The following is a 22,986-nucleotide window of genomic DNA, read 5'->3' on the forward strand; positions in this document are numbered from 1 at the left end:
AGTTTGAAGCTTCTACTCATGATATGTTTAAGATTTCAAGGAATTGTCAGACTGTTTTCCAAAGTGACTATACAATTAACCTGTGGGCTTTTATAATACTTTTCCTTTTATTCAACATATTCTTGGTTTCTCTGGGTCTCCTCTGGCATGAGACAACTACATGCTCCAATGTCCAGACTAAAGACTAATATGTCGGATGCTGGAAAGGCCTTTTGCACCCCCTGTACCCGTTGCCAAACCCTGGTTAAAAAATCTCCTTGGGAATTTATAGGTACCCTCATTATCAGGACCGTGATGGCATCCTTATGGCTTAATAAACCCTAGCAGGGTTTATACTTTAGATCATGCCTAATAATATTTGCTGCTAAAACGGTTTGTATCTCAGGGAGTGTTTGTCCTTTAAAGCCTCCCAGACCAATTGATCTGGGCTCCAGCTCATTGCTTGGTTTGGGAAAACTCTCAGTGACACATTGAGTCTGGTACTAATAAATTTTGTTGGATGAATACATAAGTATTAGTCATCTCCAGACAGATTATTAGACCAGATACGCCTATTTGATCCTCAAATGAATCAGCCACATTATAGCATCCTTGTTCTTGCCAGTGTCATTTTACCCTCAGAGTCTCAACTGTAAATTCCCTGGATGAGTTTCAAATGACTCAGACTGACTTCCACTCCTCTGACTCAAAGGCACAGTCTCTTTATAGAGCATTTGTGGACTGTACCTGAGAAACTGCTGTGTATTAATAGGCTACTAAATACAGTAGATTTTTAACATTCAGTAGGCATATGTCCTAGGATCTGTGAGAGACCATAAATGGGAAGAAACCGGTACAACATAAGTCTAACCACAGAATCCTAAGTGGTTCCTTTAGATCCCTTTATCAGTTACCATGCATGGCAGTCACCAGCTATGAATCAGCACTGAAATAGATGCTGTGAGCTTGGCTGCACTCATGGACCAGCTAAGTGACTTTTGAGTATCAGATGTAACAATGGTTTAAAATACTTTTGCAAAAATACAAATACAACATATCAGGGGCTTGGGGAATTACTTACAAGTAGCCAAAACTGTGTAAGTTAAATTTGTGAAACTCAAGGGTCTTCTGTATAGCCTCATTCTTCCTGTTCAGCAACAAACTAAAAGAAAAGTTCTTGGGATCCTTAACGATAATTAGCATAATTATTACCTACATTCTCCTAGTTTCCACCATCTCTCGGGGTTTTCCCTGTTCCTCCAACATCTTCCTAGTCAAATACCAGTCTATATGCATGTGCCATATCCTTGCTTCTTAACTGCTTGTGGATGGACAACAAATTTATCTTTTTGACTATTTTGGACTCCTGCCCTCCCCACCTATTGAGGGAGCCTGGGGATGGATGCAGGGGACAGAAGTTAAACTCAGAATTCCACTGCCATTAAGGTAAGCGAAGGAATGCCCACCAAAGGCTGGGAGCACATATTTTTGACTCCCTTTGGAAACTGTCCATTGAACGTTGGTTTCTTTACCTTAGCTACATAGATATTTTAGAGCTTCATCCATTTAAGTAATATACACATAATTTTTATAAAGAAAAACCAATGTACATGAGGACATATAGTACACAGTTCTCCTTAGAGAACTCTTTTTCTGTTTGATTTATAAGTGTCATCTTTTGGTCCATTTTTGTATAGATTATAGAATGGATAAAAAGTTTCTTGTTGATGGTTAAGGTGATGGAAAAAGCATTTTTAACACTACTTTTGTGCAAAATTTCATGCAAATGAGATGAAAATGCAGAGAGAGAATATTCCTAATTAATAACGGTATTATAAATACTTGTTTTCTGATTTCAGGCTAATACATATTACTTAGCCAAGGCATCATATATCTATTTGACTTATTTACTGTTTCTACCTGAGGCAGATAATTCCCTTTAATATTTGTTATCCATTAAAATTTCAGTTCAAGAAAGTAAACAAAAATGGTTTCTTAATCATGCTTTTTATATGATATCATTACTTTGAATGTTTATTTATGAGTTTTAGGCCTTTTGCTGTTTGAGTCACCATAAGAATAAATGAGAAATACAGGAAAACATTTGTTTCCTCAATTGTAAGATAATCTACTCTATCATAGCAGTGAAAGAGTCAATTATTGAATTCACTGTGTAGCTCCACAATGCTGTAGCAGAAATGGAAAAGGAAAAGTTTGATCTTCAAAAGAGGCACACTGAAAATATTCAAGAATTGCTCGAGGACACAAATGTACGTCTGAATAAAATGGAGAATGAATACATGGCACAAACGCAGTCCACAGTAAGTCTTTTTTTTCTTTTCTTGCCATTTTTAGAAACTATCCCCTTAATCTCCATGACCCCATGCTTCTCTGATGTGCAGTGCATAATTAATATGTTATAGAATTAAAACACTTCATGTCACTACTTGGTACAGATTTATGTGTGGCAGTGGACAGTCTCTTGAAATTAGCTATGGGATTTCATTCTGAAATTTTTGTGTCACTGTTTTTTTAACCCCCAGATGTCTTTACAAGTCTTTCTTGTTTTTTTCACTGAATGTCTGTGTAGAGATTATTTCTTTTCTTTCTGGTTTGTTTTTTTTTTCACTTTTTTTTTCAACGGAAGACTTGCTTGTTTTATCTGATTATATTTAATGCTAGTGTGAAGGAAATCAAACGAGGAGATGGGAGAGTGTGCGCACTCTAAGATTTTTTTAGTAGATTCTTCTTGACTCAGGGACCAGACACAGTTATCACATGTGTAAACCCCCAAGTTCCCTTCCCGAAAGGATGTGAAAGGAGGTCACCATGGTACTCCAAGGAAAGACGGAGGATCTCCTACAGTGCCTCTTAGTGCCACCTCGTTGCAGAGGATAGGTCTGAGGGAGTGAAAGTCTTCAGCCTTTTACAATCTCAGCTGACTTCCTAAAATACATCTACCGTAACAAGTAGGCTAATGGGCACATGCAGCAGGCCTCTCACATCTGAGGCAAGCGAAGCGCACCACATCAACCATGTTGCTGCTGCGTGACGCGACCTCACAGAGTGTTAGGGCCTTATGTCCCAGGCATGAGCCCAGTCCATATTTACCTGACTGCCCATCTAGGTCAGGCTGCATACAGGTACCTCCTTGAATTTAAAGCTGTGGAATATGAACAAGAGTCAATTACCCATGCATGTCTTGGAGACCCCGAGACCAGCTGTAGGGACTGTCTCACAGAGTTAAAGAAGTGGGAGAAAGGATCAGCAGTGATTTGGAATCTGCATTAGAGTCTTGGTTTTAAATTCCAGCTCCTTAATGTAAGCTTTTCAAATGTTAATTTTCCTCATGGGATAGAATAACAGTAGTATAGTGTAATATATGTTGTTGGAAGTATTAAATAAATTTATATACATAAATTAAGTTACATAAGTGCTCAATAATTGTTGCTGTTATCTTTGAAAATGTAACAAACAGAATCATAATCAAGACGGACATAAATGAGAAAATACTCAATTCAAGAAGTTAATCAATGTTTGCTTGAAGATGTCAGGCTAAACACAGTGTTGGCCTCCATTTCCTCCCACAAAATTGATAGTAAAAGGGTAAAGAAAAAGGTATAAACCCAAAAGGACAAAGAATGTGAGAGAAATAGACTTTTTGGAGTTGGAAAGATGATGGATGACTTGACACTGACCTAGCCAGTTCAGTAAAGCAGAACCCTAAATCATCACTGAAGAGATCTAAGAAGCCAACCGAGTTACACCATGGCCCTTCTAGAGACTCAGGACCTGTCAGCACTGGTCACTGTGGAAGAGGGGGTGCAAGTGGTGCCTCAAACCCCTAGGTTGGTAGAAAGTTTGTTGAAGAAGCAGCTAGGTATTGAATTGGGTGATGGATACAAGTGGTGTATTGTATACCATTCCTTCTACTTTTGTGTATGTGTTAAATGTCCCATAATGAGACTCTTTTTAACGATAAAATTAACAACAAAAAAACTGGCTCTTTATGTCACCCTCCCCTCTTCATGAAGGGTGGGGCTGTCTCTCACCCACCTCAGCAAAAGACATGAGAGTGTTTGTGAAGAGAATGAAAGTCTCTGGATCGGGAGACATCAGACAGTTGAGATTTCATACCACAGCAGTTCTCAAAGTGTGGTTAGCATATCGTGGGGAGTCCTTGAGACTCTTTGGAATTCTCTGAGTGGCCAGATTGTTAAGTCCCCTCCCCAAAGAAAAAAACGACAAAAAGTCAGGTCACTTAGAAGGGGAGAAATAGTAAGCCACCCATAGTTTTCTTCATTTCAGTATTTGATGCCAGAAGACAATACAGCGACGCTAAAAGATAAACATAAAAAAAAGTGTGGTCTAAGATGGTTTTCTAATGTAAAGGATATGAGCAGTTTCAAACATCTGCAGTGTCTTTGATTTTTATATATGTTAAATGTCACTCTAATGTCTCTAGATGTGGGTTTTTGGGCATTATTTGAGCCCTTTAAATCTGTTTTTCATTTTTCTTTAGTTAAGAGAAATTTCTGTTATTTTTTCAAAAAAATCTGTCCTTCCTATCCCTTAGGTTTGTGTTTTCTATCTCCTTATATTTTCTTCCTATCCTTGGCTCCTAGGATAGTTTCCCATTCTGACCTTACTCTCACAAATTAATTCTTTAGTAGATTTCCTTCTGCTTGTTGTATCTATTACACTTTTATTTCAACAATTCTTTGCATTCCAGTATTTTCCTTTGGTTGTTGTTCTTTCCCTCCTCTTCCTTCTTCTTCTTTAAAAATAATTTGTTTCACATTGTTAATATATTCTTTATCTTTTTTGTCCATCTGTTTTAATAATTTGCCTTCAGAATATTATATCTTATATATTAGTATATTGTATATATGTTATACATTATACTATGGTATATAATATTATTTATATACATGTATTGCTGGCTTTCATAGTTTTCTGAAGATATCTAGTTATTTTGTACCATGAGCTCATGTCCTTTGGGTTTATCAGTTATTCTAACATGTATTAGGGAAAAGCTGGCAGATGTATAGATCAATTATACTTTAAATAGCAAAGAGGGGTGAGCCTCAGGGTAGGGGCCCCAGAAAGCTGTTGTTGTTGAGTCATAGGAGTTCTTTATATATTCTAGGTTGTCAATCCCTTATCAGGTATATGATTTGCAAATACATTCCCCTATCATGCAGGTTGCCTTTTCATTCTATTGATAGTGTCCATTGATGCACAAAAGTTCTACATTGATGTAGTCCATTTTATCCATTTTTTATTTTGCTGCTTGTGCTTTTGATATCATATCCATGAAATCATTGCAAAATCCAAGGTCATGAAGGTCTTCCCCTGTTTTTGTTTATGAGTTTTATAGTCTTAGGTCTTATGTTTAGGCCTTGATCCATTTTTAGTTAATTTTTGTGTATAATATAAGGGTCCTTTTGCAAGTGGATACCCAGTTTGCCAAACTTTTCATTGAAAGACTGTCTTTCCCCATTGAATGGTCTTGGCATCCTAGTAAAAAATCATTTGACCATATATGTGTGAGTTTCTTTCTGGGCTCTGTATTCTATATTCTATTCTATTGGTCTACAGAGTGATTTATACCAGTACCACAGTGTTATGATTACTGTGGCTTTGCAGTAAGATTTAAAATCAGGAAGTATCAGACTTTCAGCTGTTCTCTTTTAAAGATTGTTTTGGCTCTTCAGGGTTCCTTGAGATTCCATATGAGTTTTAGAATGGATTTTTCTATTCTTTCTATTCCAACATCAGTGGAATTTTGAAGGGATTGCATTGAATCTGTAGATCATTTGGGGTAGTATTGACTATTTGACAATACTGTTTTCCAATCCATGAACATGGGATGTGTTTCCATTTATTGATGTCTTTTTAAATTTTTTTTGGCAGCATTTTATAGTGTTCAGTGTAAAGTTGTCATTCCCTTAATTACAGCTGTTCCTAAATATTGTATTGTTTTTTGATGCTATTTAAATGGGATTGCTTTCTTAATTTCCTTTTTTGATTCCCTGTTATTGGTTGGCATGTACTTTTGACTATAAGTTTTACCCCAAATTTATTTTACCTGTCTTTTTCCTTTTTTATAATTTCATCATCAATTACTGTGTTTCATTACTAGTTTCCTAGGGCTGCCATAACAAAATACCACAGATTGGGTGTCTTAAATAACAGAAATTAATTTTCTTATAGTTCTTGAGGTCAGAAGTTTGAGATCAAGGTGCCAATAGATGTGGTTTCTCCTGAGACCTCTCTCCATGGCTTGTAGATGATGTGTTCTTCCTGTGTCCTCACGTGTTTTTCCTTTGTGCATGTTTGTCTCCTAATTTCTTCTTACCCAATCATGTTGGATTTGGGCCCATCCTAGTGACCTCATTTTTACTTAATTACCTCTTTAAGACCCTACTTCCAAACACAGTCACATTTTGAGGTACTGAAGCGTTAGGACTTCAACATATGAATTTGTTGAAGGGGGACACACAATAAAGCTCATAACAGCTGTATAAATTAACAAAAATGTAGCATGCTATACAAAATGGAAGAGGCTAAGTAAATTTTGGCTTATGCAAGTTAACAGTATTTCAGAATTACATTTACTCATATAATATCACAAACAGTTACTGAGCACCTAATATGCAGGCATTATGCTGGATACTGGAGACATAGTGGAGAACAAAAAGTCCCTGTCCACAATGTTCATGTTTTCGTGGGGGTGACAGCCAGTAGCTGGCTACAAATGTCCAGTAGTGATAAGTGCTATGAAGAAAAAGAAGTCAGTGTAAGACATGCATTGTAAATTAGGGTGATTTCATCCTCAAAGGGACAGAAATTGGTTGTTGGCATAAAAGTCTTAGATATTTTAGTGGTTTTTGATCTTCCAGTGAGTACAGTTTATGAGCAGTAACTCTGTGGTACTAAAATTTGATGAGAGGGAATGACTAGAAGGAAAATATCTTAAAAGGCTCCTTAATTAAGGGGGTAATAATGATAATAATAGTAATAATAATAATAACTTTAAAAAATAATTGAACAACACTGGTGTGAGGAAATAGAGTGGAGGAGAGTGCTACTACAGAGACAGCAGTCACAGGAAGCCTTTTTGAAGGTGGGACATTTACATAGAGACCTGAGGAATCATTTAGGGAAGCTGAGTGGTAACGTAGGGAAAGCATTTCAGGCATAGTTAGTGCAAAAATTCTAAAACTGGGATGTACTGGGCAAGTTCAGAGAACAGTAAGGGGCAATGTGGATGGAACGCTGTGAGCAAAGGGATAGGGGAAGCAAAAGTAGTCAGGACATACCAGAGAAAGCTGTGTCGACCATTGTAATTAGCTTTTTTTTAAATAGCTTTATTGAAGTATAATATATGGACTATAAAACTCACCTATTTTAAAGTACATAATTCAGTGAATTTTTAGTGTATTTCTATTTAAGTTTTAATGGGTTGAGCACATGGAAGTGATTCCACCTGACTAATATTTGAAAATAATCTCTCTGGCTTTATGCAGAGAGTAAACTGTAGGGGGCCAAGAATGAGAGCCCAGAGACCAATTAGGAGTTTGTTGCAGTAGTCTAGGCAAAAGAGGTGGGTGGCTTGGACTTGAATGTCAATCTGTAGGTGAGAACTGGCAAATATTGATGCTGTTCAGTGAGACAGAGAAGGGTGAATGTGGATCAGGTTATTGGGGGAAAAATTCAAGTTTTTTTTTCTGGATAGCAGCATAATTATAATATTCAAAGTCATGAACAGAAACCAAATTTCTTTCTGAAATACATTTTTGTTATCTCGATATCCTAAATTTTCACAAACATAAATATATTAAGTAATTTTAAAGTTAAAACTTGTGAAACACATTTATTGCCTAAAATGTTTACTGCATTGTTGTAGTTTGTTAATTAAATAATATTAAGAAAGCAGTATCTTTCATAGTGGCATTTTTAATTTTTATAAATTTGTAATATAAAAAAAGTGAAACTCTGAGTCAAGCGGTGATCACTTCCAGAGAAACTTCATTTTGTTTTTAATGAAAGTTAAATTTAAAAATTAGCATTCAGACCTTGTCACTAAGTAATAGTAAATACAGAGAAAAATGGACAGAGTCTGTCAGCAGGACTGAATTTAAGAATCATCAAAGCCAGACAGATCTTGCTGAGCAGCTCCTGATTTAATAATTAAACAAGGTAGAGTTCAAGGCATGGCTTAAGATGAAAGACAAGACTGTCACTGAGAATTAGTTTCTCTGTTTTGTTGTTCTTTCAGGGTTTTTTCTTTTTTTGCTGAGTCTTGTTTTGTTTCAGGGCCACTTGTAAGTAGACACTGGTATAGATTATTGGGCTTATGTCTTTGGCATTAGGAAGGATTTTCTTGTGTGAAACTCATAGTTAAAACATGTAAACATTTCATTTTTGAGCTTATAGATATGAACAAGATAGCAACATTATCAGCTGCTTGCGGAGGTAACACCTGTAAAATATAGGACTCTATTAATATCAGGATTTAGACAAGTCTACGGATGGCTTTATTGAGATATTAGGCTTTATTAGTGTAACTTGTTACATTTTTTGGTACCATTGATCCTGCTGGCAGTCTCATGAAATCAATGCAGTTCTTCTCAGAATAATATTTTTAAATTTAATAAAATGTTAAGATTACAAAGAGAAGAAATTCTATTGACTTATAGTTGTTAAAAACTAATAAAGTCACGATGAAGCAATATATATATGCTTCTAAACTAGTATAATAAATATTAATATTTAGCAGTAGGCCTAATAACTACTGTTATTTATGAATATGTGAATAAACAGTATTTAGTTATTATCTAACACTGGAGTAGACTATAAAAATATCTGAGATTTCTGTTAGTCATAGGTACTGCTATTACTACCTTGGTTTAACTATATCCATACTTGAAGGGAAATGCTGAAGGTCAGTTAGGGGAGTGAAAACAAGATAAGCTTTTTTTCCATTCAAATTCCCTGACACTGTGAATTCTTTTTATGTATTTGTATCAGGTTAAGAGCCCCAACCTAAAAGAGTATCAAAAGGTCATAGATCCCTGAAATATTTTGTTATTAACTACTGTTGTTGTGACATGTAGTAATTCATAGAGCAATTTGTCTGTTTTTTCAAATAGCTAGAATTTGTCATTTTATAGGACACCAGCATTTCTTTCAGCCTCATGATTATAAAGAAACCCTGAAATAGCATCAGTTCATCATTTTAAATAAGATGATCATTTTTTAAAAAATGTATTTTATTTTTAGAACATTTTTGGGTTTACAGAAAATCTGAGAAGATATTTCAGAGAGTCCCATATACTGTACAGCCAATTTACCCATTAGTAACATCTTACATTATTTTACACTTGTTATAAGACATATATCAATATTACTATATTATTATTGACTAAAGTTCGTTATTTTTTCAGCTTTCCTGAATTTTTGTCTATTGTCCCTGGAAAAGGTTCTTTTCCAGGATCTTATCCGGGAGATGACATTACATTTAGTTGTTAATGTCTTTTTAGGTTCCTCTTGGGTGTTAGAGTTACTCAGACTTTCCTTGTTTTTCATGACCTTGACAATTTCAAGGACTACTGGTCAGACATATTGTAGATAGACCCTCGGTTGGATTTTGTCTCCTGTTTTGCTAATGACTAGACTGGTGTTACTGGTTGAGGCAGTAAGATCACAAAGGGAAAGTGCTGTTCTCATCACATCATATCACGAGCATATGCTTTTATAGGCTCATCACTGTCAATATTAACCTTGATCCCCTGGCTCAAGTGGTTTTTGTTATATTTTCCACTGTAAAGTTAATCCCCATCTTCCCATACTGTCCTCCTTGGAAGGAAGTTACTGTGTGCAATCTTTGCTTGAGAAGTGGGGAGTTATGCTCTCCATACTTGAGGGTGGAGTATCTATAAATTATTTGGAGTTTTTCTGCATGATATTTATCTCTTCTCCCTCACTTATTAATTTTTCCACCATTTATTTATATCAGTATGAACCCAGGGATATTATTTATTTTATACACTGGGTTGTAATCCAATACTCCTTTATTTTGTTGCTCACATTGTTCCAGCTTTGGATGTTGGGAGCTCTTCCAGTGGGCTCCTGTGCCTCTTTGACATATCCTAGTCAATTGGATGATGTAGAAAGAGGTATTAGAAACCAAGGTCTGTGTGCTGGGTGTGCTCATTGCTACTTGGGTGCCATTTGATTTTACTGCCTTTTTACCTGATAGAACAAGGGAATATGTATATACTAACTGGAGTGTATATGCATATCTATAGACATTTCTATATGTAACTATCCATATCTATATTAAGCTAAACATCATTTCTTACTGATGTCTGTAATTCTAATCTATTACTACATGGATTATTTTAGCTTCCTGTCCTTGTGTATCTGTAAATTGTCAGCCAACAGTGGTAACTTGACTTCCACCATTCTTCATCCATTTGTCTAGTTATTCAATTCATGTATACCAGGATCAGAGTTGTTAATCCATATTCCCATCAGAACCAACTTTATCAGCTAGAATACAGTGCTTACATGTAGTTCCCTTTGCCTTTGGTCTTACAGACTCCACTGATTTCAGAGTAGGTCATCACCTTTTCCCTATCCCTTCAGTGAGGTATTTTCTTCCTAGGATCTCCCAAACTCCTAAATGATTTTTTTTAATTTGCAAAAAATAAGATTTATTCTTTGTGCTTTCAAATTCCATGGGTTTTGACAAATGCTTCTTATTATGTATCTACCATTATAGTTTCATACATAATATTTTTCAAACTTAATATCCAGTGTTCTCAAAAGCCCTGTGCTTCATCCTATTCGTCCCTTGCTCCTCTGAGACTCCCTGGCAAGCACTGATCTTTTTTCCTCTCTGTATAGTTTCATCTTTTCCAGAATGTCATGTAATTGGAATCATACAGTATATAGCCTTTTCATACTGTCTTCTTTCATTAAGCAATTATACATTTAAGGTTTCTCCATGTCTTTTTATACCTTAATGACTCATTTCTTTTTATTGTTGAATAACATTCAATTATATGGATATATCATAGTTCATTTATCTACTTACCTATTGAAGAACATCTTTCCTACATCAGTTTTTTGCAATTATGAATAAAGCTGTTATAAACATTCCCTTGCAGGAGTTTGCATGGACATAGTTTTCAAATTAGTTGGGACTCAGCAACTTCATTACAGGGAGTATAATTAGAAGAAATAAGTGTGTATTTATACCATAAAACATGTATGAAAGTGCTCATAACAACATTATATTTAGTCACCAAACACTGAGTACAATCTATCAATAAAATGGATAAATTATTTTAGACACCTTTGCACTTTCTCTTATTTCTCAATATGCCAATTTTCTTGGCATATTAGATTTTGAGCCTGGAAGATTTATGATACTATTAGCAAATCTATACATAAATATACTTTATTTACTGTAAGTAAATCATACTATTTACTTTTTTGAAATGTTTTTGGGTCTGCTCTCTTCCCTTCAGTTTCCACAGCTACCACTTGAGTTCAGGCCTCTTGAGTTCAGGCCATTGTTGCCTCATTCTGGAACTCTTACATTGATCTGCTAGTTATTCTCCCTGTTTCCTGTGTTCCATATTCCACAAATACAATTTGTCCCATTTTCCCATGATAAATAACTTGAATTACTAATCTGATGCCTGTTACAACTTCTGCTTACAAGCCATGTCCATTCAAGAACTATGACTTAATCTTGCAAGTACCACCTTTGAGTTCACAATGTTGGAAGATAATCTCTGTACCCAAGGTAATCTGTTTGTCATTAACTATCCAGGTACCTGTTCCTTTCTGATCCTGTTGTTACATACCCCTGAGTTCCCTTTCTACACTGTCATAACCTGCAAAATATGATTCAATATCATCATCTTTTTTCCTGAATAAATTTTTTATGCCATTTTGAGGTCTCCACTATTTTGAATCCCCTCAGTTCTTTGCATTTGGTTTAAAAAAAGACTATTTAGGCCAAATATTGTTGTCCTTAAGATATTTCATATTTGTAGGCTTTATAAGTTTTATTGTATTTATGCCTACTTTATTTTGTGTAAGACACAATGAATGTTAAGAAAATGCTGTAAATAATAAAAAATTTAAAAATAATAAGATGAATAGCAGTCATCACACAGTTTGCTTCTTGAATCAGAAAGTTGGCATCAGTATGTACAAAAGTATTTATATAATATTAAGATCCATAAATACAGATCTTAATACAGAAAGTACCTTCTTATTTCATGTAACGCTTATCTGCATAACAGGGTCACCTTTAATAGTGTCCTTACACAAAAACCATGCCAGCTTCTACAAACACAGGTGTTAAACACAGATGCTTAGACCCATCCTATTTTTTATTTTAAACCTGCTCAAACCGAACCTCACTTCTGCTGTTACTCTCACTCGTCTTTTACCTTGTCTCTCTAGTTTGACTGCTGTCCTTCTTTCTCATTATGGAATCCCTTTATTAACTAACAGTCTTTGTCTCCTTCCAGTGAGTGTTCTGATTGGCATAGCCCCAGTACTTCCTAACCTTGGGTGGGTCTTCACAGATAGTGCCAACTAGACTGGTTTTGTCCATTTTGTGGGCTTCAGAGACATATATATACACACACACACACACACACACATCCTACTGATTATTTTACATATGTATAATATTTATATATTTTATATAAATATAAAATATATAAATATGTATATATTTATACATATATATCCTGTGCCACTTATGTGCTAACCTTTGCATTAAAATATGTGAGTTACATGTTTCCTTTTCCAATGTGTTATTACATTGCTCTTATAATTTAAAAAATATTCTGAACTTGAAGAGCAAGGAACACTCCTCAATACTCATCTAGAAATGTGGATTTATTAAATTGCATAAAGAGAATGTAACCTTCCTGAGGATAGGGACTTTATCTTATTTCCTGCTATGACAGTATATCCTGGAATAGTACCAGATTCAGTAAATATTCATTAAGTGAATGAATGAATAGCTGAAGCATGTAAACATGATGGTGTTCATTTTATGGGAAAAAGCAGTCTTTTTTTTTTTAAAGACTTGGTTAACTTAGCAGTTGTTTTGATTTTTATTAACATGGTTTATTATACATTTGTTTTCTGTAGTCTTATCTCTAATAGGGTACATATTTTCTTAGGTAGTTACTGATACAGAAGTGTTATAAAGTCAGTCAGAGGCTTTCTTAACAATGACTTATGCTTTTAGAACCAGATGGTCAAAGAACTGGAGGCCCGTGTCCAGCAGTTGACTGGAGAAGCAGAGAACAGTAATTTACAGAGACAGAAATTAGTTCAAGAAAAACTGGAACTTGAAAGATGTTACCAGATAACATGTACTGAATTACAAGAAGTAAAAGCAAGGTATTGTCTTAAGTCAAATAGCTATTTGGTATGGCTACAAAGTACTGATACTAAGTCTAAAAATTATCTGCCAGAATTAATCACTCCTTGTGCATTTAACCTTGGGAGGTTTCCAACCTAAATACTGCCATTTGTTAATTTTTTAAAGTCCCATTTAAAATAAGAAACATAATGTTTAAAAACAGTTGATAAAAATACTGATACTTATTTGATAGAATGCATTAGGATTTGGTTGATTAAAAACTCCATTTTAGAGACTTATTCTAAATATATTAGAAGTGTATTTCATTCTCTTGTTTTTAGGCGCAACACACTGCATAAAGAGAAAGATCATCTTGTAAATGATTATGAGCAAAACATGAAACTATTACAAAGCAAATATGGTGCTGATATAAACCTTCTGAAAAAGGAACATGCTCTTTCAGCTTCTAAGGTATTGTATATGCTGGCAGATATAGCCATGCAAAGTAGTTATTTACTTATTCAGCATATGGCCACAGATAGCCATGTAGAAGCTAACTACTTGGCATTTGCAATTAGTCTCTCCTTTACTTTATTCTTAAAATAACTGAAACGTCAAGAATTTTTAGTGGTATTTAAAATACTGAAAATGCTAATTGTCTAATATATAGCATAACATAAATATTTAATAAACCAAATTCTGCTATAAGTTAACCCTTCTAAGCACCAAAGTTTTTAATGGAGGAGACAAAAAATTTAAGAAATGCTCAGTTGTGCTAATAATACATCTTTTTAGAGTAACTACATACATTATTATTATTATTTTGAAATTTTGGTTATGCATTAGTTTTCCTGTCACCCTCATTGGTACCTACAAACTTTTTGTCAGATCACTGAAACGTTCTGCAAAGAGAATCCCATAGCTAAAATTCTAATGTAGTAAATTACTTGATATTTCATTAGTTAAATGTTCCTGTGGATTTGGTTTTATAATTTTTAAATGTTATCTGTAAACCTATTATTTTTACAGCAGTATTATATTTTCATAACTTTATAAATACTATGCAGAATTTAATTTTTATTTTAAAAACTTAATTTCTGAACTTTAAAAAATATTTTTCATTGAGATTTATAGATAAATTTGAATTCTGATTAAACCTTCAGGGTGAAAAAAAGTAAATTTACTTCAAGTTCTAGGATGGTGTGAAAGTCAATATTCTGTCTTTTATTATTATTATTAAAATCCTTTTAGGCATCTGCTATGATTAAAGAATTAGAACAGAACATCTGTCAATTAAAACAACAGTTACAAGAATTAGAACTTGAAAGAAAGCAACAACTAAGGGTGAGTCCTATATTGTCATACAGAAGAACAATGGCTAAAACTTACCTTTGCTTTTCTTGATTTATATGTACAAATGAGAGTCGATTAAAAAAAAAGTCCAGGTAGTCATTTCTGATTATTTTATTGAATTGCATCATTTTTTATGTTATTTATTTTAACAAAAGAAGATGCTAATGGCATTTGGAGAGTAAAGAACAATTATTTTAATTTGAATAACTGCCTTTTTGAGATTAGTGTAAAAAAGAAATCTTATTTAAATATATTGTTATTTTAAAATAATATCCTTCCTTTAAATTACTATCTACCAATCTTTGTAATATTTTGCACTCTCTCTCTCTCACCTTTTTAGATATTTCCTTTTCCCTTGTAGTCAAAAAATACTAAGAACTGGTAGATGATATAACTTTGAATTTATTATTCCCATATTGATTCAGTTGGTCATTTTTAAGTAATCTCCGAATCCTAAGGGCCAGAAAGTTTCTCTTCCACTGTAAAGTAGGGACTTTTGAGAGTAGTAACATCTTCAGAAAACTAAGGTTTTATGACCTCTAACATGAAACTACTCATATTTCTATTAGTCGTATAGAAAATTGGACAGGTAGGGCTCTTTTAATAATATGCAAAACAAGGCAAATTTGTCATCAAGTAGATTGATTTATTTTATGAGATTATGAATTTTATTGGCTGGTAGCAATATTAAATGTAATAAAAGTGAGTATTTATCATTCACAGGATCAAGAAAATAAGTTTCAAATGGAGAAAAGTCATTTAAAATGCACCTATGAAAAAAAGGTAATATGATTTGTGGGACAGTATAACACATTTAAAATAGCAAAGGAGGCGGTTAAGAATGAGGGCTGATTTTTATTAAGCCATGCATTCTAGCCCTTAAAGAAAAATTTATTTCTAAAGTTTATTTCAACTAGCTAGTAATCAAATTTTGCTTCTTTATTTTTCATGTTCATAAACAGCTTCTTTATTAATTATATCAACATTAAAACATCATTCATAGGTCATATTTAATGAGTGAAGAATTGTTATATTAATCTCTTATAATAACACTTTGAAATTACATTTTCTTTCTACCAGTTTAAAAATATACAATTGATGAGAGTTATTTTTTAGTTTGTTGTATTGTATGCCTAATAAAAAATATAAATATTTAAAGCAAAGAATATAAAACAACGAAAGATTTATCTAATACTTAAAAATTGATTAGTTTTTGTTTCCTGTCACTTGGACTAGTGAATATATCTATTGATATATGCCAGTATCTCTGTTATCAGTAACAATTGGGGGTTAAGTGACACACTGTTAATACCTTCTGCAATAAAGTGCAGAGTTCTATTAGGTTTATGAATTTTGAAGTTCAGTTTTGAGTCATTTTCTGTATAACATGGGAAGTAAATGAATAGTTGAAATAGCAAAGATTTTGTTGCTGCTTTGTAATTATTTACCATTCTAACATTTACCAAATTGATCAACTTGTGAAATATACACATAATAGAAACTGAAAAAAAGGTTAACTCTTCAACAGTTACATACATATATATTAAACACAAAATTCTTAATTAAAACATTTTGTGACGTGACATCTTTATCCATATGGTCACTCAGCAGATATTTATTAAATGCTTTTATTGGCCAAGGAATCCTACTAGGTAGTAGGAGGGGAGAAGGGTTGAGGGTGAATCAGGCATAGATTCTGCCCTCCAGGAGCTTAGGGTTTAGGAAGAAGAATGTTGTCATTTGGAAAAGTCAGTGTTTCTACTGGTATAAATTGTAATAAATTTTCTTTATTGCTGAAGATATTTTTTTGGCTGCCGTTTTAATACAGCTCAATGCAAGGTTTTAAATATGTTTCATGTCCACAAAATGGTATCTCAACAGGAGAGGGAAATATTGCTTTCACTGAAATAAAGAATTATATCAGTTTCTACTGTTGAGCCATGCAGCTTACCAAAAAGAACACCATACGTCATTGTAAGCCTTGCTCCCCACTGCATAAGGCCTCTGCATCCTCTGGGTGTACTTGTTAGTCCACACTTCATTCTTTGAGCAGATATCTGGCTTCCTGTCCATAAGGAACAGCTTCTTGGCCTCCCACTGTTACCTTCTGTGGTCGGCCCTCTTCCTGAGAGATGGGATCTGCATACCTGTGAGACAAAGAGAGGGTCTGGAGCAAGGAGAAAGATGCACACTGACTGATTTTAGATGAATGTACTCCTATCCCGAATTCCTTTAAGCCCAACTGAGGACTGTTAGATACAGAAATAGAGCTGGACAGATAGTCTTTCTTCTACCACTGTCTTCACTAGTTAGCCACTAAGTGAACTAAGATTTCTGAATCAGCCCCTCTGCCTTCTGGACACACACAAGAAACAGAACGTTAGGCCCCAGTTCATTCCTTATCCATTAACCTTCTGACCACTCCTGCTTGTTTCACTTCAGGGAGAGACCTAAATCCCTTTTACTAGGCGTTGTTTTTTAAACTACAGCTTTTCCCTTTCCAAGAGGTATCAATTGGCCTAGTTTTTTAATAATTTAACTAGTTAAAGCATATTCATTGTTATCAATATAAATAAGATGTGTTTCAAATATAGCAATCTTTAACAGGAAAATAGGTGTAATTCTTCATATTGCATATGTTCTAGCATTATTTATGTTGGAAGAAAATGTTGCTCAGCATGTCACTTTTTGTTTTACAGTTAATTCTATAATCTCCTTTTAAATTTACGTCTGTTCTTCTTTCTTTATTAAACCTGCTGTGATCTCAGTCCTTGAAGATTTGATGTTTTGTACCCGCCTCAGGGAATAGCCTTTTTGACTGCTCAGAGAGCTGACATAAATCTTACATGACTCTGGACTGTGTAACTGGATAACTAAATGGGATGTATAGGGCTTTTGTTTGGTAGACAGCATTACAGGTGAGCACAGTCAATAACTTTTGATATAAAAACTTAGGCCTGAATATCAGTTCAGGAGGAGGAAATGCCATCTGAATGATATTATTTCCTCATGCCAATAAGAAAGCAGCATGAGAGATTCTGGATTGTCTTTGAGGTAAGGGAAACAGCATTAGATGCTGTCCCTAATATAAGTGCACACATTATCTAATAGTCTTATTGATCTCTAGTGGCTATTGCTTGCTCTTAAGATCTTTGAACATCAAACAAATAATAGGTAGTAAAACTAAATGTCATTGTTTAATGAAGTGTCCTAATCTGCTAAATCAGGAAATGGTTAGGCTAAATGATTTTACTAGCAAGGAAACACCTGCCTCCTACAAACAACCTATTGCTTGTTTTCCCAGCAGGCACCAGAGAGTAAAAGATGGTGCTGTTTACTTCAAGAAGTTTATGAGACAGATGTTAAGCATGTATATTCTAAAATGTGCTAGGATTGAAATATCTACTTATAATAATTCTGATGTAACTGCAGTTCAAAATCATTACAAATAGTTAATTCCAGTGTTTAGCAATTACATAATTCTTTTTAATTAGGTTAAAAATAATTTAAAATTTCCACAGCTTAACATATAACATATCATGTAGTATTTTCCAAGCACTACGGGCATGATTTTCTTTAAGAGGACCTTAAAGAAGGATCTTGAATGAGGCTATAAAAAATGAACTTGTGCACTGTAACTGTAGAAGTCATGCAGCCGAAGGCTCCATGTTTTCCATATTGAGAAACAGAGGTTAGAGTGGTTAGGAGACACAGCGGGGTCATCAACATAAGTGATGTGTGGGTCAGCAGCAGTCAGTGCTCTTATGCTCTGATGTCGGCCATGGAATACCTATTTCCTTACACAGGCAAGTCTGCATATATACATACTCATCCTTATTTATACAAGTACTTGTATAAATTTCTTGATTACTTAAATTCTTGGGTTGTAAGCGAGTAAATATACATTTAAATGTGCTTGTGTCTGCTTAAATTAGTAATTTACCACAAACTCATGTTTGAGAATATATTCTGTATCTTTAACTATCTGGTTTGTATTTTCATTATTTAAATTTATTTGGTATTAACAATGTATATTTGGGAAATGATTGCAAGAAAATCAACTCACATTTTCTCCTTCTGTCCACTTCCTTTAGTAATTGAAAAGGAAAGGTTGACAATAGCATTATGTCTGTCACCCACACCTCTGAAATACAGGCAATAACTAAAAATATAATCCCCAAAGGCCCTTAAACTTACAATACAAATATATTCAAGTGAGAACAAGTGAGCGAGCAAACAAACTCAGGGCACCATTCGCTGACTCTCCTAGTGTGGGTCGTGGGTTGTGCTGGGTGCTGGGCATATAAAAATAAATGAGGAACAGCTTCTAGCTTTAAGGAGCCCTCAGCTCAGAAGTCTGCATTGACAAACATGCATGTGTAACTCAGAGGGAAGCCTCTCGCTCTCCCACCCAAAGAGTCCCACTCCTGCTTTGAAATGGTTCTAATAGTTTTAGAAGCAGTAAATTAGCTCAAGGTGCTTGAGTTAGCATACTGACCAGCTTCAGGAAGTGGCAGCTGAAAATTTGACATAGGTTAAGATTTAATGGAGAGTGATAAAAAGCACTTACAAGAACTCAAAATTCTTAGCAATTGAGGGGCCATTTTCTGAAAGAGCAATTATGCATTATGGGAATTACTGCATTATGGCATGCTGTGATTTTAGGTGTTCTTAATAGCCTTGAGTTTTCAAGAAAATGTATATAGAGTATTCAGTCTGAGAAGGTAAAAATTTCTAACATATTTGAGCATCTATTATGGTCCCACTATTGTTTTAAGAGCTTTACATGGAGTAACTTATTAACTCATCAGTTTTTTTTATATACTCACTGTCACCGTCCCTGTTTTTCAGAGGATGCCACTGAGCAGTGTTAAGTAACTTGTGAAGGAGTAGGGAGAGAAACCCATGCAGTTTGACTACAAAGCTTGCATTCATAATCACTATGTTATTTTAGGTAGATTTTTCTAGAAAATGGTTAATCTTTTGAAGTTTTCACTTAGAGGGATGAATCTCAGTTTTGCTTTCATGCAGAGAGTTCTGAGCCCCAGGAAAAACCTTAGCAGAAAGTGGAGGGGAACCCCTGGCAGCACAGTGCTCTGAAGATACAGCCCCAGTATGTAAAATACTGTTGACCCCTCTATAACTCTGAGAGCAGCTCCTTGGTAGTCTTCCACGTAATGTATCTTTTCGAGTACCAGAGAAGGAGGTTGTGAGGTGTGAAGAAAAATGCCTCAGCAGAAATCCGCAGGTCCAGCAGGGGTTTTCCTGGGACCTGCATTTCGTCTGCAGCTCCGAGGAGACCACACCAGGAGACATGTAATAGAAGCAAGGTTATGCCCCTGTATTTTTTGTCAAGCACCAAATCTGAATGGATAATATACCGTTTAAGAATGAGTAGGATAAAAGAGCCAAAATGGGGTCAGTGGAAAAATACTGTAGAGAAAAGAAATGACAGCATTATACAGAAGGCTTAGTGAAAGGGGTTTCTTTTGAAAACGTGTAGCTCCAAAAGCAAACATTAAGGAACTTGTAGTAGAATACCAGCAGATATGATAGCTCTGAAAGAGGAATAGATACTATAATGAAGTAAAAGGATGAAGAGAACATGGATGTAATTGTCATGGCAAGGATTGTAAAGGACCTAAAATCACAACAGCAGATTTAAAAGCCACATAGGAGCTGGTTAGGGTAGAACAGATGTGAAGAATCATATCAGTGATATGGAGGACAAAACATGGTCTTTCAGACCACAAAGGAAAAGGGCGAAGAATAACAACAAAAAATTGAGAAAGGAGATAGATATTAAGGCAGAAAACAGAAAATAAGTATACAATACTTGGTATTCCTGATTGGTGGGGAGCTCAGAATAAATTAACACAAAAATAAAGATGTAAGAAAACGCTTCTAAAGGTCTGTGTTGGCAAACTTAGAAGATTCACCCTGTATCAAAAAAGAGATTAAAATCATTTCAACTGCAGCACAGAGAGAAATGTTATAAGTATCCAGGTCACACCGAGAGGAGAGCAAAAGCCAGATGACTAGTCCTCTTGGTTGCAAATTTAAATGTCATAAAACAGTAGAGTGACATATGCTGTTTTTAGGCTAAATATTATGACTCAGTAATCTTAGACACACACTTTCCTTTGTGTGTGAAAGCAACAGCATGACATTTTTTGATATATAAAACCTTAGAGATACATCTTTTTGAAAACAAAATGATTGGATGATGCACTTCAATTAGCCTAAGGATAAGCAAAAATCAAATCAAAACAAAACAACAAAATTCTCAAAAATAAAAAAGGAGTAGTGGTAAATGCCAAAATTAACTATAATAGAGATCAATTTAAATGTTTATTGTGTACATGATGTAAAACAATGCAAATGTCAGAAAAAACTTGAGAGAAGAGATGTAAAGTTAAAAAACCATGTTAAATAGCTCTCTGGATCAAAATTCCCAGAACACTTAAAAGAAAATTCAAATGGATAGGAGAAGGAGCAGTAAACATGTGCAAAGCTCTTATTTAAAGAGAGAGGGCACAAGCTCGTTTTCACTTGTTGAATATTAGAGAAATATAGGTTAAAAATAATTGTGAAATCTTTATAGTATCATTGATTAAATTAAAAACTGTATCCATCTGTCAATCTATCAGAACATGGAGGAGTTTGGAACAAAAACATTTCAAATAAAAAGGGAACATAAGAAAACAGGAAGCATAAAGAAAAATTATGTAAATAATATTTTAGTGATAGCAATAAACTCAATAATCTCTCCCTTTAAAAGAATAAAATGTATAATTTGGGCCAAAAGCTAAATCAATGATATTTATAACAGACTTAAACTTGATTAACAGAGAAAGATTAGCCAAGTTTGGATAGGCATTGTGGGTATGGAGGGGGTTGGGCAGGTAAGTACGAAGCAGCAGCACCAATCAAAAGTAACTGTTGAGCTATTAGCTGTATTGATACCAGTTTCTCCCACTGACTTTTCTTCCCAACTGTATTCCCTCCACCTTCCACTAAAATAGATGTGCTTCTCTTGGTATTTTCACTTAAGTTGCTGTTTGGATTTCCACTTAAGATTTTATTTCAAGAAAGGATTTTACTGGTATGAAAACCTACATTTGCAAAATGTCCGCATTAGGTCATCTCTGAGTTTAATTTTGGGACTTTAATTCTTTGATTCTATATATTAAAGAGACTAGATCAGTGTTGGAATGGTGATCTGTTGCTTTGTTACTGTATTTATTCCAGTTTAGCCTGCCTACTATGTGCCGCACACTGTAATACACACTAGGGATCCAAGATAAGTAATATAGTTCTTTTAATTGTGAACTTCATAAACTTTTGGACAGTAGATTTTTCTTTCCCCATGTAAAATAAAATAAATATAGTGGCCAAAATTTGCAAGGCAGATTAGTTGCTCCTTCTCTTCCTACTGAAGTAGGGATCTATGAGGTATTTTAATTTTACCATTTAAAATAAGGAGCAGAGGGGTGAATTCTCCTGGAAATCTGCCCTCCCACCACCCTCCTGTTCCTCTCTATTTCTCAGTTTTTCTCACCATGATTGCCCTCATAGCAGCCAGAGAAGGGTTTTGATATTCTCGTGGAAAATTCCTCTTCTCTCTCCTTTCAGTTTACAAGCAGACAGTTGATTTTATGTATTTATTTTACTAAATACCAAGGGGAAACCCTACAAGAGAATTATACCAGGAAAAGGTCAAAGAATATAGGTTTTGGAGTTGTATAGACCTCCATCCAAACTAATATACAGATGCCTGACTGCAGGTATCTTTGGCCAGCACTGAGTAAGTGTTTTAAATGATTTGTGACTATGTGTTGTGTGTGACTTGGTGTGCGTAATTGTGTGCTGCTGTGCGTGTGACCATGTGTGTGTTGTTGGTTTTGCTCTTGATCTTCCTCTCCCACCCCACGTACCCGCCGGTGCACATTCACCCTCACATATGTATCTGGTGTCCCCACTCCTTAAGTGACAAAACCTACCAGCAAGGCTCTGCACCCTCAGTTGTCATGTATATGTGGAAGCATGGCTGCTGTTTTACTTCCCCTCCTTTACTTCCAGCTGGACCAGGTTCCTTTGCCATTTTTTTACCCATATAATGTCCCCCTGGGTATGTTTATCTGCATTTGCATTTGAGCAGTTTTCTGTGAGAATTTGTTTTAGTCCTCATTATTCATGCTGCCATTTTCCCAACTCAAAGGATGCCACATTTAGGTAAGAGA

At 34.8% G+C, this 22,986-nt stretch overlaps 1 protein-coding gene across 13 annotated transcripts in view; it reads left to right on the plus strand.

Moving 5' to 3' along the window:
* Nucleotides 1-22,986, plus strand: part of CEP112 (centrosomal protein 112) — a 445,347-nt gene that overhangs the window by 80,231 nt on the left and 342,130 nt on the right. For all 13 annotated transcript variants that reach the window (XR_012130844.1, XM_073235805.1, XM_073235810.1 and 10 more), the window contains 5 exons: nt 2,157-2,300; nt 13,274-13,428; nt 13,732-13,861; nt 14,642-14,734; nt 15,467-15,526. Coding sequence is in view for 12 of the 13 variants with exons in the window: in XM_073235805.1 (XP_073091906.1) it covers nt 2,157-2,300; nt 13,274-13,428; nt 13,732-13,861; nt 14,642-14,734; nt 15,467-15,526 (582 nt within the window). In the remaining variant the exon portion in view is untranslated. The remainder of the gene's footprint in view (nt 1-2,156; nt 2,301-13,273; nt 13,429-13,731; nt 13,862-14,641; nt 14,735-15,466; nt 15,527-22,986) is intronic.

This window comes from Manis javanica, chromosome 4 (assembly GCF_040802235.1).
Source record: "Manis javanica isolate MJ-LG chromosome 4, MJ_LKY, whole genome shotgun sequence".
Lineage (NCBI taxonomy): Eukaryota > Metazoa > Chordata > Mammalia > Pholidota > Manidae > Manis > Manis javanica.